A 17,300-nucleotide genomic window follows, 5' to 3' on the forward strand; every position below is an offset into this window, starting at 1 on the left:
GGCGTGCCTCATTCCTTTTTACGGCTGAATAATATTTGGGTGACATTTGGGTTGGGTAAATGTCAGGTAAAAAAAGATGTTGGGTAAAAAAAAAGATAAAACCATAGGGAAAAAGCTGCTGTAGCTCTTCTGCCACATGCTCACGTGGAAAATGGCTTATGTAGCAGGGAAACATAAACAGCCACTGGGAAAGAACAGGACTAGATCGGGAGCTCCGCAGCCGAGGACAAAGACAAGGCTATTGGAAACTGGGGTTGGGAATGGAAAGTTGGATTGACAAGTGATTTTTTTAGTTTGTTTTTTAAAATGTTGTTTGGGGGCGGGGCGCCTGGGTGGCGCAGTCGGTTGAGCGTCCGACTTCGGCTCAGGTCACGATCTCGCGGTCTGTGAGTTCGAGCCCCCGCATCGGGCTCTGGGCTGATGGCTCAGAGCCTGGAGCCTGCTTCCGATTCTGTGTCTTCCTCTCTCTCTGCCCCTCCCCCGTTCATGCTCTGTCTCTCTCTGTCTCAAAAATAAATAAACGTTAAAAAAAAAATTAAAAAAAAAAAATGTTGTTTGGGGGCACCTGGGTGGCTCAGTCAGTGAAGCGTCCCACCCTTGATCTCAACTCAAGTCATGATCTCGCAGTTCCTGAGATAAAGTTCCAGGTCGGGCTCTGTACTGACAGCACGGAGCCTGCTTGGGATTGATTCTCCCTCTCTCAAAATGAGCAAACATTAAAAAAAAAAGTAAAAAGTAAAAATAAAAATGTTGTTCCATTATCTTTATAATGAGAATACAGCTTGGCTTTGTAGCTCTGGTTATTTGTTCAGAGGCAAGGAGAGTAATGTTCAACACACCAATTGCACCCTACATAACCTGAGGAGAATATCGGCAGTCAAGAAAAACTGTGTGAACTTATGCACCTAATACATACATATATATTTTTAAATCAACAAAAGTAGAAACCTGTATCTAACCAAGTAATAACTGAGTTCTCTCACAATGTGAAAAAATAAATAACTAAAATGTGGGCTTTAAAGAAAGTTAAGGTTAGGGCACCTGGATGGCTCAGTCGGTTAAGCATCTGACTTTGTCTCAGGTCATGATCTCATGGTTCGTGAGTTCGAGCCCCACATCGGGCTCTCTGCTCTCAGCACAGAGCTCACTTCAGATTCTCTCTCTCCCCCTATCCCCACTCAAAAATAAACAAACATTTTTTTTATAGTTTAAAAATAAACATAGTTAAGGTCTAAAAGCTCTCTTCCTCAGATGAGTAAAAATCAAGCAGCTTGGTTCTCTAAGCCGTCTGGCAAGGCTAATACCGGGAATATGCACAAGGGTCAAGTGGGCACTATTTTCTGTAGAGTGCACTTTGCAGCTTCACTTCAGACCCTTTAAATCCCAAGCAGTGCTGCTTTCTGACCTCCTTTGACTGGAGAGAGACCACTCCACATGATACTGTTTTCCCCTTACTTCCTATCAATGGCAAGCCTCCTTTTCCATTACATATAATGTCCATTTCACAGGATACCTTGTAGCAAAGATTTCTCAAACAGGACTTAAACAAAATAACCATGAAAGAAAAAGATGATAAAGTAGTTTGTATTAAAATGACGATGAAGATGATCTATGTTAATCAATTGGGGAGTCCTATATACATATATATATACATCTATCTATCTATCTATCTATCTCTATATATATATATATACACATATACATATACATATATACACACATATATATACATATACACATATGTATACATATGTATACATGTATGTATATACACATATACACATATGTATACATATATACACATATGTATACATATATACATATATATGTGTATATATATGTATATATATAAAATATATAAAATATATAATATATATAAATGATATATAATATATAAATATATAATATATAACATAAATATATATACTATATAAAACTTTTATATAATGTATAATGTATGTATATATGTATATACACACACATATATATATATATATATATATATAAAACATTGTCTATTTTAAATATCTTACAATGCTACTTGTCAATTATACCTCAGTAAAGGTGGGGGAAAAAACCCACAATATTCCTACCCTAGTTATGTATTTGAAAGAATTTGGAATTACTATAAAAACTCAACACGGGACACCTGGGTGGCTCAGTCAGTTAAGTGTCCGACTTTGGGTCATGATCTTGAGGTTTGTGAGTTCGAGCCCCACATCGGGCTCTGTGCTAATAGCTCAGAGCCTGGAGCCTGCTTCAGATTCTGTGTTTCCTTCTCTCTCTGTCCCTCCCTGCTCACACTCTGTGTCTCCCTCTCTCAAAAATAAATAAACATTAAAAAAAAAAAATTCTTGAAAAAAAAGTCAACAGTTCAAAAAAAAACCCACAAAAAACAAAACAAAACAAAAAACAATAACAACAAAACAAACCACAACAGTTCTACCTGGGTGGCTCAGTCAGTTAAGGGTCTGACTCTTTGACTTTGGCTCAGGTCATGATTTCATGGTTCATGGGTTCAAGCCCCACGTCAGGCTCTGTGCTGATAGTGTGGAGCCTGCTTGGGATTCTGTCTCCCTCTCTCTCTGCCTCTCCTCCGCTTGCTCTCTCTCTCTGTCTCTCAAAATAAATAAAAATAAAAACTTTTTTAAAAAAACCAAAACTCAATAGTTCTTAGGTCTCAGTTCCTCTAAACCTGGAACTGACCAAGCCAGGCACACCTCCCTACACGAATTAAATTAAGAACATTCGAAAGATACCATTAAGAGATCTAAAAGGCAACCTACAGAGTGGTAGAAAATATTTGCAATACATATATGTACACACACACACACCTCTTACAAACCAATTTTTAAAAAGACAATCAAATAGAAAAAGAGAAGACATTGCAGATATGTCATTAGAGGATATGCGAATGTCCAAAACACATCTGAAAACTGCTCAACTCATCAGTCATCAAGGATATGTCGACTAAAACTAACATGCGGCCAGAATAACTAAAATGATAAGATGCTAAATACCAATTGTTGGCAAGGATATGGAACAAATGGAATACTCATACACTGCTGGTGGAATACAAAATGGTATACACATTTAGGGAAAGCATTTGCCAGTATCTCTGAAAAGTGAACATATGCATATTGTATGATACATTAATTCCACTCCTACTATATACCCAACAGAAGTGCATCTATATGTTCACTAGGAGACACGTACTGCAATGTTCATCAAAGCTACCTAGCTATCTAAGAAAAAGTTAATGTACATTCAGATGATGAAGTATTACACTGTAAGGAAAATGAGTGATCTAAAACTATTGCAACAACATAGATGAATCTCACAAACAAGGTTTAGCAAAAAAAAAGCCAGATAGAAAAGAATACGTGCTATCCAATTCCATCCATATAAAGTACAAAAACAGGCAAAATTAATCTATACTGCTGGAAGTCAGGGGAAGGCAGTGACTAGGAAGGAGCACAGGGGGCTTCTGAAAAACTGGTAATGCTATGTTTCTTAAACTGGACATAAGTTACATGGTGTGCTCAGTTATCAAAAGTCATTGAGCTTTGGGGCGCCTGGGTGATTAGTCGGTTAAGCGGCCGACTTCAGCTCAGGTCACGATCTCGCGGTCCGTGAGTTCGAGCCCCGCGTCGGGCTCTGGGCTGATGGCTCAGAGCCTGGAGCCTGCTTCGGATTCTGTGTCTCCCTCTCTGCCCCTCCCCCGTTCATGCTCTGTCTCTGTCTCAAAAATAAATAAAACGTTAAAAAAAAAATTAAAAAAAAAAAGTCATTGAGCTTTACATTTAAGACAGTGCCCTTCTTTTCAGGTATTTTACTTTGATGAAAAGTTTGAAAATAAATGTACCTAAGGAAGCTTAAATTTTGCGGGGTTAACATGTTTCTTTTCTCTATAAAGGCTTTTCAAATTATTTTTTAGTTTTTCAGATTTCTACTTACAGAATTTTTGGTATTGGCATCGAAATTGTTTCTTACCAGTTGGCCTTTCCGAGCCTCTGTTTTCTCATCTGTAAAATGAGGATAACAGTAGAATTTAAAAGCCAGTGCGAGGGCTCCTGAGTGGCTCAGTTGGGTAAGCATCCGACTTCAGCTCAGGTCATGATCTCAGAGTTCGTGAGTTCAAGCCCTGCATCGGGCTCTGTGCCAACAGCTCAGAGCCTGGATCCTGCTTCAGATTCTGTGTCTCCCTCTCTCTCCGCCCCTCCCCTGCTTGCACTCTGTCTCTCTCTCTCTCTCTCAAAAATAAATAAACATTAAAAATAAAATAAAATCCAGTGTGATTTTTAGGGGTGCCTGGCTGGCTGGCTCAGAGGGAAGACATGTAACTCTTGATCTCTGGGTCGTGAGTTCAAGCCCCATGTTGGGTGTAGAGATTACTAAAAAAGATAAATAAACTTTAAAAAAAAAATAAAAGCCAGTGTGATTATTGTTTGGTTTTTTTTTTAGGTTTTTTTTTTTTTTTTAAAGTAATCTTTACACCCCATGTGGGCTTGAACTCACAACCCTGTGATCAAGAGTCACATGCTCTTCCCACTGAGCCAGCCAGGTGCCCCAGAGCCAGTGTGATTTTTAAAAGTGCTTAGCACAGAGCCTGGCACAAAATGTTCCATGGTAACTTAATACTTTCCTCTAAACCAGTGGGACTGGTTAAGAAACCCTTCCCATGTGGCTACTACAGCATCTTGTACTAATCCCTGTCTTAATATTTCTTACTGTCTAGTTTCCAAGACTGTGAGGCACTTGAGAGCAGGAATACTGTGCAGTACACAATATTCCCAGAGTCTAGTTCAGCATCTGCATGGAATAAGCACTTATTATTTATTTATTAAATAGATGATTGAATATAAATTTCGGACACGTCGCAACATCTATTTTATTGCTTAATTACAGAATTACATTCAGTTTCCTTGAAACAGCGCTCTTGGTTTCTATCATCCACTAATAATTTCTCCCAAAATATTCTGACTTGATTCTATTCCAAGAGAACCTCTTTCTACTATTCCCTCATATTTTTCTATACCTGTCATATTAGGGCAGCTGTAGACCTTCATTTTTACAACTGCTAAATCTAAATAACTTATTTCTACCCTTCACTCTCAACCTTCCTTAAAAACTTCTGCAAGTAGCAATTTTTTTTTCTGTTCTGGCCTAAATGAATGAATAAGCCAGTTTGGTCATTCCCACTAATTTTTACAACGTTTCAACATGATTACGAAAAAATAATCTGGGGCTAAGAATTGTAGGTGTCCAATTAATGGCAAAGGCAGAAACTAGAAGTCCCCAGGTAAAGCCAGGCTTTTGTTTCCTTTCCACTGATGAGACGGTATGCTTAATAACTTTACTCCTGCAGGATGTCCCATTCTGAAAACACACAATTCTACGTGATAAAGGGAAGGGAGAAGAAACAACCATTTGATAAGCATGTATTATAAAACAGTTCTGGCAACTGTCATTCCTCCTTCCTCAAATCTAGGAAAGGTCCACAAACCTACTTTCATCAAAATTATCTCTTGGACTTGAAAATAAACAGCCCTCACCCCCAACCTTCCATGGCTCTATGGTTTCCAGAGCACTGATCTTCAAATACTTTTAAACTTCTTATTGACATGTAATACACATAGAGAAGCACACAACTCCCTAAACCTTTCTCATCTTTTTAGTTTTCATTAGTAAAAAAAATGAGTATGTACCTGTTTCATTTTTACATATTACGCACATGTAGCACTGTGCTGATATTATGTATACTATAAAACATAACACATATTAAAATTTATCAGAAGAAAAAAATTCTTGTAACTATGAAGGGTGACAGATGTTACCTAGAATTACTGTGGTAATCATTTTGCAATCTTTATAAATATCGAATCCTGAAACTACTACACTGCATGTCAATTATACATCAATACAAAAGAGAAAAGAAAGACAAAAATAAATAGAAATGGCAGTCTTCTAGGATAAAGACATGCAGAGGAGAATACTTTCTTTCTCCCTTATAATAATTTAAAATTAATTGCAGAAAACAGTAGGGCTGGCTTTGAGTTCTTATTAAAGATGAAAATTGTCTTGGGTGGGGCACCTATGTGGCACAGAGCCTGCTTGGGATTTTCTCTCTCTCTCTCTGCCCCTTCCTACCCCTCTCTCAAAATAAATAAACATTTAAAAAAAAAAACTGTCTTGGTAAAATAGATCTAGAATCTACAAATAGATTCTTCAAACATTTTAAATCTTACTAAGGCTTACATTTAACCTGAATGACCACTTAGCTATGGATGATGCAATGGATTAACTCCAGTCTTAGTTCCAATAACTAACTACATTGGTGACCATTAGGCAAATTTCTTTTTTTCTTTTAACAATGTTTATTTTTGAGAGGAGAGTGTGAGCAGGGGACAGGCAGAGAGGGAGACATGGAATCTGAAGCAGGCTCCAAGCTCCGAGCTGTCAGCACAAAGCCCGACACGGGGCTCGAACCCCTGAACTGTGAGATCATGATCTGAGCCAAAGTCAGACACTCAACCTACTGAGTGACCCAGGTGCCACAGGCAAATTTCTTCATTTGTAAAATGAGCATACAAAACTGGATGATCCTAAAACATCCTCAGAGTATTATGTGTGACTAGCATCACCCCGTGGATCTTGATAAGGGGAGCTATATGGCCAGGATAGGAAAGCTGGTTAAAATAATAGTAAAGGGCTTAGTTCTTCCTGGTAGTTCTATATGGCACCCTCCTCAATAATTCAGTTTAGTAGGGATATAGGAATGGCTTTAGTGCTTCAGAAAAAAAATTAAAATTATAATTTTTAACTATGACAGGTATCTTCCTTCTACCAATTGACAGACTGACACCCCCAGGATGCTCTAGAAACAGCCAAACACCTCCCTACTGCCTTCCTCCCTCATCACTGGCTTATTTGGAAAATAAAGATTACAAAGAAATCTGACATCTGTCTAATGCAGAGTTTTAAGAAGCAGAGTCTCGAGCTGCAGGAGCTTAAAGCAGCTCTGAAATTCTGCACTCCAGTACCATGGTCTTGGGCAGCAGAGTAACCAGGGAAAGAGGGCAGCACTTTGGTTACAATGTGAATGGTACTCCCTTGGAGTTATTCCAGCAGGCGAGGCTAGTGGAAGCAGGCAATTGGCCTGGCTTAAACTGTTCAGATTTGGGCCTCGAGGCTAAGAGGTATGCCGTATTATTTCAGCATGTTTTATGAATTGGTTCCACTGTTAAACACAGCCAAATTTTACCCTTCAAAAATCATCCCGAGAGCCTATCTTGGCCACTCCCTGCATTTCAGCACACTTTTGCACAGCTTAATTACTGTATATCTGGCACCACTTCATGCCCTCTATACACTTTCTCAATCCTGGGATTCATGGGCTGCCAAAGCATAATAATCTTGTAGCGAATACATTTTCTCCTTTAAGCACTGAAACTTAAGAAAGCTTTATAGAGATTTTTTTTGAAGGGGTAGGTGTCTTGATGTACAATGTTTAAGACCTTTTCTGTGTTCACCGTAACTATAGATGATAAAAAGTTTTCATTCCTATTGTATCCACTTAGACCTCAAGGATTAAAATAACAAATGATGGCACAAACCTTCCACTTTACATGAGGCCAGGACTTTTATGATGCACTCTCATTTTATTCTTACTGAAATTCTGCTATATTTCCTCCAATTTACAGAGGAGGAAATGAGCTCAGAGAAATGATCTGAGATCCTATAGCCAGAAAGCACCAAAATCAAGATTTGAATTCAAGTCTTCAGCCTCTAATTCCATTGTTTATTCATCTATGTCCTGGTGATATTTACTAATAAGCTCGTGTGCCAAACATAGCCCCTACACACCACGCACATCTTTACTTCTGAATGAAAACCACAGAAAAATCAAGAAAACAAAAGTTAAATGCAACTAAAGGGCAAGGATAAGCACAACACCTTCAGTGAGCTAAGATCCTCAAAGGACTTAAGGATTGCATGACTTCTCAAGTGTAAGGAACTATTTAGGATATTTAATAGGGTCTTGGGACATAGGTGCTCAATGAATACTTGAAAGTTTGTTTGAAAAGTCTCCAGGCACCTGGGTGGCTCAGCTGGTTAGGCATACGACTCTTGTTTTGGCTCAGGTCATGATCTCACAATTCTGTGGGTTCGAGTCCCTGTGTGGTGCTTTGTGCTGGTGGCACGGAGCTTGCTTGGGATTCTCTCTCTCCCTCTCTCTGTCCCTCCCCAACTAGTGCTTTCTGTGTCTCTCAAAAATAAACTTAAAAAAAAAATTTTTTTTTAAGTCTCACAGTACAGGGGTACGTGGGTGGCTCAGTTGATTAAGGTCAAGGTTTCTACTCAGGTCATGACCTCATGGCTCGTGTGGTTGAGCCCCACGTGGGGCTCTCTGCTGTCCGCGCAAAGCCCACTTTGAATCCCGTCTTCCCTCTCTCTCTGCCCCTTTCCCACTAGTGACACATACTTTCTCAGAAATAAACACTGAACTAAAAAACTCACAGTACCACTCCACAGACTGCTCATTTACAAAAGGAAAAAAAAATGTACATTAAAATGGAAAAATCTGGCATTCATCTTCTTAACCAAATGATCAATCTTAGCATCACCAAACAGTGCCAAGTTAACACTGTGTACATCTTCATGACACAGTAAGAGATAACCACACAGCCTGTTATACTCCTACCAAAAAGTATAACCCAAATCTACTAAAAAAGTCAGAAAAATATCCAGGATATGGGACATTGTAAAACGGACTTGGACACTTCAAAAAGTTCAATGTCGTGGTGGGGGGCGGGGGGAACGCAGAGGACTTTGCAGATTAAAATGTATACAAAAACCTCATTGGCTAGATCCTGGATGAGGAAAAAGTTTAATAAGATATTCTGGAACAACAGGGGGCAATTTATCTCCTACAAATCTATGTTAGATGTTATTCATTTATTGTTAATTGTCTCCGGTGGGGCAATGGCATTGTGGCTTCATGTATAAAATTCTTATTCCAAGGAGATGAATACAGGAGATGAGTAAGTATACAGGGAGGAAGTGCCATTTTGTCACAACTTACTTTCAAATGATTCAGCAAGACAAATTAGATAAAATACATGTGGTAAAATGTTAACAACTGGTGGATCTAGGGAGAGGTTATACTCTTGTACTGCCCTTTCAAGTTCAAATATATTTTAAATTCTTGATATTCATCAAGACCAATAGCATAAACTCAACTCTATGAATGACTTCTGAAACTACAAAATTATAACCGATAAATATGTATTGTGCTCCTGTTATGTTAATAATCACTGCGTTAGACTCTCAGAGCTATAATGGTGAGCCGAGAGGGTTCCAGCTTCCATGTAAACTACTTAACAGATAACTGTGTGAGTGATGGAGGGGGCGGGGTACAGTGGCTGTTCTGGATGGCTTCTCCAAGTGAGTAGAACCTGAAGAGTAAGCAGGTGATGCCCAGCCAGACGATGGTGGAGAGACGGGTCAGGGGGAACAGTATGTGTGAAGGAACTAATAATGATGGAGTTGGACAACCTGGAAAGTGACAGGAGTATTTATTCCTGGTGCTTTCCACAACCTCACACCCTTCCTACATAGCCCATCTCCTGGTTCCATTTACCACTCCTCCCCCTCAACCTTTCAGACCTAAAGGTGGTAACAGCATCATTACCAGTCCCAGTGCAACCAGGCCTGAGAACTGCACTCCCCCCTGGGGTTTCCTTACCTTGTGCACACAGTTTTGTAAAGTCCCTTTACTAAACTTTCCTTAAATTATCAAATTGTAGTAAGTCATCTATTTCCTGCCAGCACCCTGATTGATAAAGAATACACTTGTTACCTTAAAGGCGGGAAGGGATGCATAATTGTTCAGGCTCCTATTTTAATCACACCAATTACTTGCTGAGTAATCTTGAGATTTTTGAGACTTAATTTTTGATATTTAAAACAACCACTCCTTGTATGGAAATAAATTTCATATTAAAAAAAATACTCTTGGGGCACCTGGGTGGCTCAGTCAGTTAAGCATTTGACTCTCAGTTTCAGCTCAGGTCATGATCTCACGGTTTTGTGAGTTCGAGCCCCACGTCAGGCTCTGTGCTGACAGTGTGCAGCCTGCTTGGGATTGATTGTCTCTCTTCCTCTCTCCCTGCCCCTCCCTCACTCATGATGTCTCTCTCAAAATGAGTAAATAAACTTAAAAAAAAAGTTTTTAAAAACCACCACTCTCTTGTCATTACAAAAATGCAGAAGCAAAAACCATGGATAATGTTAAAGCTAGTAAGCTGTTAAGTATAGAGAACTGAAGTTCTACAATGGAGTAAATGATTTTTTCCCTTTCAAGCACTGAGACAAAAGGACAGGCTTTGCCAAAATCTCTTCAGCTCTCTAAACTGAAAGATTAGGCTCTTTCAGACTAAAGCCTGCAACTATGTATGTCCAAGACTCCCTAACCCAGCATACAGTAACAAGCAGTTTCTAACCAGGGTGCAAGATATCTGAAACCTAAAGCATTCTCATGATCACAATGAGTAACCAAACTCCACAGCTCGAGAAACTGTTAGAACCCTCAGATCCCTTTGAGAACATGAGTCTGTGAAATTATCTTTGATCCAATTTGGCTTTTTCCCCCTTTCCCAGTTCACTGAACATCACACAAAATGACTGCCAGAAGTACCACAATGCTAAATCTGGAGCATTAGGAAGCTGTCATAGGGACGATGGATCAAGAGCCTCCCTGGGTACCTTCCATTCTTCACTGCAGAGCAAGCAGTTAGCTTTGGACACCTTCATTTATTTTTAGAATACCCAGTTGTTTCACTAAACTGCCTGAAGACTATTTTCTACACAAAAAGACAGTGTATTAATAGGCACAACATCAAACTTAAGAAACAAAACTTGAACAACTGATTTAGACAGTTAACAGCTAACCTCTCAGCCAGGGTAAAACTTGCCTCCCATTTTCATCCTTCAAGAGAGCAAGGAGACCACCTCCAAATGCAGGTTAAGACAGCAGAGACGGGGGCCGATTCAGACAGCAAAGGCTTTGGAATCAGGAAAGTTGATTTTATTTAAGTTACATGACCTTCTTGCACCTCTACTTACTCACCTGTGAACAGGTTTGTGTTTTTTTCTAAACTTTGCAAAGTTGTTTAAACAATGTTTAAAAGTGCCTGACCCACCGTAGGAGAACTTTTTTTTTTTTTTTTTTTTGTACTTGCTACAGAAAGCACTTGTAATGTAGGGCAAAGAGGCCCAATTTCAAGTTAGAAAAGAAAATGAGGTGCTGTGGCAGGCAACACTCTAAGATGTTCCTCATGGGCCCCACACCCCACCTCATGGTGTTCATTGTGTAACCCTCTTCATTAGAATGTGGGAAGGACCTGAGGACACTCCGACTCACCAGCAAACTGGCTCTGGAGACCTGCTGGCTCCATGCACCAAGCGGCCAAGTCAGGAGAACCCAGGTGGTAATGAGCCAAGGGGCCCTACAGCCAATAAGGAATCTGAACTCTCCATCCTAAAGCCACAGGACACAGATGCTGCTGACAACCTGAGCTTAACTTCAGGGTAACTTGGTAACTTCACCGTTAACTAAATTAGGTACTGGCAAATCATCTGCAAGATCCCAAAGCAAATTTAAGCCCTAACAATAGTACAGAAAGTTTGGCCCACAGGATCCACTTTTCCCAACTAATAAGCAATCTGTTTTTAAAACTTTGATATGGATTACATACATCCCTTTAGATTCCTCATAATTCTATAAAGTAAATAATTCTGGAAAGTAAATGATTTTACAGAAGTTTGGAGGCTCACAAATGCAAAGAGACTCAAATGGCTAATAAAGGGGCAAAGCCAGACATCAGAGACCAGGTCTGACCCCAATGCCCAAATCCAGCTTTCCCTATAACCAATTTTTATAATTTCTTTAAAGTCTCAATGACGATTCCCACTATGCCCATAGACAGTAATAATAAAACCACAACACAGACCTTAAAACACTGGAAACATTTAAAAAGTAATAAAATTAAGTTAAAATAAAATAGAAATGAAATAAACCAACCAACCGTTGAAGAGACTTTATCCTTCATTGTTAAAATCATCTTATCTACTAGGTCAATTATTGGGCATGTCAATTAAAACATCTTTTATTTTAAAGTATCTCTCGGTAAAGAGGCCTTTTTCTCTCAGGGCTTGTTATAATACGAAAGGGTTAAAACTGCGTATCTGTGAAGGTCAAAACATTCTTACCTAAGAACACCTTTTCAACAAAGCCACAAAACATCTTCTTTTATTTTCTAGTAAGACTAAATTTATTCAATACCCTAGTAAAAGTTTTGATTATAAGTATCCAACAGTATAAAAAGTACAAAACAGATTTGTAGATTTCTAATATATTAATACAAAGTGCATGACTACATACAGTACATCCTACAGGCAAAGAGGTGGAAGGGGAAAAAGAAGGCTGTGGTTGAGGTCTAGTAATAAATAAATAAATACAGAAGTAGAGATGATCCATATTATAGTATATTCTACCACCAATACTGTAGCCAAAATGTACAAAAAAAAAAAAAGAAAAAAACCATTTCAAAACAACAGGAGGAAGATGATAATGGCTGGGACTCTTGTAATTCACCTCAGAGGCTGTGGGAGAGCCAACCCAACTCACGGTGTAATCTGTGCACATGGTGGCTTGTAGTTTTTGCCATAAGGAAGAAATATAAAATTTTAAGTTTAGATTAAGAATTATAAAACTATATGGTGCCCGTAAAAAGTGGCTCACTCCTTACTGTTATTTATACTATCTAATTTTTAAAATCCAGTTTTAAAAATAAGCACTGAGTCATGTTATTATAAGGTAGGCAAATGATCCTCCCTAATTATGAGAAGTCTGAACCGGTGATAGGTTATTCCTGAACGTTTAAAAAAGAGGCAATGACAGTACTTTGGTTTGGGTTCAAGTAAAAAGGCTTCAAATGAAGATTTTGGAATCGAAGAGCTCCGTGTTCAGGATGCATCATCTAACATCTCAATGTTCACAAAGCCTGACTAAAAGAAGTCAAACCTAAACCAGCCCACTCAGCATTAACACACACCTCTTTTCTTTTAGAATTTTACTTTAATATAGAGTGGAAAAAAAACAAAACAAAAAAAAAAACCCCAAACCCTAATAGGTTAAAACCAGTCAAACAACCACTCTACACAGACAAAACCTTCACAAAGGTCAACTGAAGTAATCCAGAGCTAAAACTGAATTGCGCAGATTTTCAATGAAGTCACCAGTCATGTAACACAAACAAAAGTCAATTATTTACACACTAGGCAAGCCCTCTAAGAAATGTGCCCCAAGAAGCATTAACCTTTGCTTTTTTGTGTGTGCCATCCTGAAGACTTGTACATTTTTAAAGATAATTTAACATTTTTAATAGAATGTGATCTCTACCATGCGGTAATGCTTTGGTTCTCTTCATTTAGGATTGCTCATCCTAAAACTTGACATTTCCCCAGAGGAGCTTTGATTCTGCTTTAGAAGTTTCAATATAGATTAAAATCTTTATCAAAAATGAATATGGAGGGAGGTGACAGAGGATGCAACATATACACTCAAGTTACCTCTCTGTATGTTTAGAAACTATTCCTTCAAGGCATTTGCACCAGAGAGCTTAGTCTGTCCTGCTTAATATTCAGTAGTACAGGTTTGAATCATCAGAACCTTGGCAAGACCTTAAATTATTAACAACTACCTCTTGGGGCAAGTCCACGTTACTGAGTTATGACAAATTTCTTATCATGAAGGAAAACAAGTATAGCCAGCCATCTTAAAAATGCCCCAACCACTGCTTCTCAATATAGAAAGACTAAAACTACATACGTTTATCATACAACAAATCCCATCTCTGTCCCCTGAAATTCCCCTAGATTCATTCATTAGAAGGGGATAAAAAAAAAAAAAAAAAAGACTTAAAGAGCACTTTACAGCAGCATTCAGCTTTCCTATGAAATACTCAGCATCTTAAATATTATGTACACTTTTTTTCTTTTAGTAAGCTAGACACTGGCTTCAGAGTTTGTGGAACTGGAGGAGAAATAACAACCCATTCAAAACTATTCTAGAAAGTGTCTTTTGGCAGAATAGCAGGTATCCAAGTTAAAAATAGGAGGGTTTTGTTGCTTTGTTCTCTTTCCAAAATTTAAATCGTTTTTTTGTTCCCCTTCTACCTAAACCTCAGTCACCACTCCTGAGTGGAGATGGGCAGAGGCTCTGGCCCCTGCTCCTCCGGCTTCTCAGCAGCTGCTTTCTTATTGCTGCAGCAAGGCTTGAATAGATGTGTGTCAATGAGGACTTCTCCAAAACGGCCTTTATAGATAATCCCACAACATATTTTCTGTCTAAAAGAAAAAAATGGGAGAGGAATATATTAATAAGGTAGAAAACTAGCAATACAAGGAAACAAAAAAAAAAAAGAAAGAAAGAAAGAAAGAAAGAAAAATCTACATAATTGTAACTAGTACAACATGATCAAAAGGTTCTACTTTTACAGTCTTATCACATTCCAACTGAAAGACTCCTAGAGAGACCCCAATTAACTGGGTAATGGGAATTACCCAGGTCCCTTAAATTCCACACTGGAACCTTATCAAAGATTAAGGTGTGGGGATCATTCTGAGAGACAGCAGTTTCAGAGGCTGCTCCTGAAGTTGTAAACTGTTTCAAATATACAAATAGGCATTAAAAATGACTACCAAACACCCACGGATCACATACTCTAAGGGAATAATCATTTCCTGTGAAGTCCCCCTGTATGTTTCTCTCCAGTCCCATCCTGCCCAATCTCATTCACTCCAACTTCAATTTAAGCCTATCAGTGCCTTTTTTCTTTACACTTCAGTTTTAAAACAAGTCTACATCTCTTCATATATTGCTCAACTATCTCCTATTTAAAAGAAACACATGTATGGAATCATACTCTACTGCTGCAATTTTCTCAACATTGAGGTTCAAACCCATTGTCAAAGTTTTATTTCGTTTTGTGTATAGTATTCCACCATGTGAATTTATTCACACTCCTTTTGATGGGACTTTTGCTACCATAAACATGCTGTACACATCAATGTGCGTCTAACATTTTTTTCTTCTAGGTTATGTGGCTGGTATATAGGAACTGAAACATGTTCATGTTTCTTCGAAAATGCCAATTATTTATTAATGCGGTTCCCTTCTATCCCTATTTACTAAAAGTTTTATTTTAAACCTTGAAGGAACATTCAAATATATCAAACATCTTCAAAGTACTGCTAAGATGACAGGCATTTTTTTCCTTCCTTTACAAACTGTCAGTGTGGCAAATTCTATCAGTTGACTTTTAATGTTTAAAGCAATCTTACACCCCTAGAATAAATCCAACCTGGTCATGATATACTCTTTTGGTATCAAAGTTATATATATTAGCCTCATAGAATGCTTAGGGCCTATGCCCTCTTTTATTCATAATCTGAAAACATTATGCAAGATCAGAATCATGTGTTTCTGGATTGTTTGGGAGAACGTGCCTAAGATGAGCCTGGGATTTTTGGAGAGAAGACTTTGGCCACTGAATCAACTTCTCTATTGTAACACTATACAGGTTTTCTGTTTTGTCTTGAGACAGTTTTGGAAAACTGTCTTCTTCTATTAATGTATCCACTTCATCTGTATGTCCAAATTTACTAGCATACAGTTGTTTTCATGTCCTACTGTCTTTTACATTTGTCTTAATTATAGATAAATCTCCCTGTTTTGTCTAAGGTGCTTATGAATATGATCTCTTTTTATCTGCTTCATCACTACTAATTTTTTTGGTCAGGTCTTTTTCAAGATCCAACTCTTAGCTTTACAGATCCTGTTCATTGCTTACCAGTTTTCTACTCCATTTATTTCTACTTGTATCTTTAGGACTTCATTGCTTTTATTTTTCTTTGTATTGGGCTTCATTATCTTTAAACTGAATGCTTATCATTTCACATATTTTTAGTTTTTCCTTTTCTAAGCATTGAAAGCATTAATTTTTCCTCCAATTCTTTTTAATTTCATACCATGTTTTGATTTGTGGTATTTTTCAGTTATTTTTTTAGTTATAAAGATTTCCTAATTTTTAGTCTACTGTCTTCTTGGACCCATGGTTTCTATTTTCATTTTGTTTTGCTAGGTATATTTTTAAGCATATTTTTACATTTTCTGCCCTTCCCTTCTTGACTCTGGAGGTATTCACTCTTTTTATTTAATTCTATGAGTGGGGACACAGTTACTCAACTCCCAAAGTTATTCAACATATTTATAGTTAACAAGGCAAAGGATGTTAGGATACCTTAACTCCTATCCCTTTTATTCCCTTGATTTACATGCTACTGTTTCGTAACTATTTTTACCACCACAACTATTATTATTTTAAGCAATTTGTTTAAATTTACCTAAATATTTGCTACTTTATCTATCCTTCTCAGAATTTTAATCTAGGATCTCTTTTTCTGCCTGTAGAACTTTGTTATTTAGGGTCAGTCTGATGACAAATTCTCAACCTTTTTCCTAGTCAAAGTCTTATGCCCTTGTTCATAAAAGGTAAGTTTGTTTAAGTAATCTTTACACCCAATGTGGGGATCAAACTCCATACCTCAAGATCAAGAGTCACATGCTCTTCCCATAAACCAGCCAAGCACACCCCCTCCAAAGGATATTTTTGCTACACATATATATAATTCTAGGTTGAGAGTTACTACTTCTTGGCCCACTGAAGATATTAATCTATTATTTTTTGGCTTCCTTTGTCCATACTGAGAACTCAGCTTTCAGTGCTGTTCCTTTGAAAATAGTCTTTATTTTTTCTCACTGTTAAAGAACTATTTTGTCTTTCATGTTCCATAGTTTCATATAATCATCTATGCGTGAATTCTATCATAAAATAAATGCTTATTATCTCACTTTTAATTTGTTAGTCTTCTCGAATCTGTGAAATAGAAAATAAAATCCTTAGCTGCTTTTCTCTTTCCAAATCTACTACCTCTTTTCGACTTTGGGGTTCCACATTTACTTAGCATTTGGCCTGGTCTTTGATTATTCCTTACTAATTTGCTCACTTATCAATGTGACTTTTAAAGACTTAAAAATATGCATTTCTAGCTTTTACTTTTTTCAGTGAGAGTTGGTCAGAAAAAATACCCAGTCTACTCCATTACAGGAAACATACATTCCCTAACATGATTTTTATTTTAAATCAATTTTAATAGGAAAAGCACATAAATCA

The 17,300-nt window shown here is 37.7% G+C and overlaps 1 protein-coding gene across 3 annotated transcripts in view; it reads right to left on the reverse strand.

The window, feature by feature from the left end:
• Nucleotides 1-11,815: 11,815 nt before the first annotated feature.
• Nucleotides 11,816-17,300, reverse strand: part of SINHCAF (SIN3-HDAC complex associated factor) — a 33,100-nt gene continuing 27,615 nt past the window's right edge. For 2 of the 3 annotated variants that reach the window (XM_049625240.1, XM_049625239.1), the window contains exon 6: nt 11,816-14,412. In XM_049625240.1, coding sequence (XP_049481197.1) covers nt 14,253-14,412 — 160 coding nt within the window. In that variant the 3' untranslated portion in view covers nt 11,816-14,252. The remainder of the gene's footprint in view (nt 14,413-17,300) is intronic. The other variant, XM_049625241.1, reaches the window with a different exon arrangement.

Source organism: Panthera uncia, chromosome B4 (genome assembly GCF_023721935.1).
Source record: "Panthera uncia isolate 11264 chromosome B4, Puncia_PCG_1.0, whole genome shotgun sequence".
Taxonomy (NCBI): Eukaryota; Metazoa; Chordata; class Mammalia; order Carnivora; family Felidae; genus Panthera; species Panthera uncia.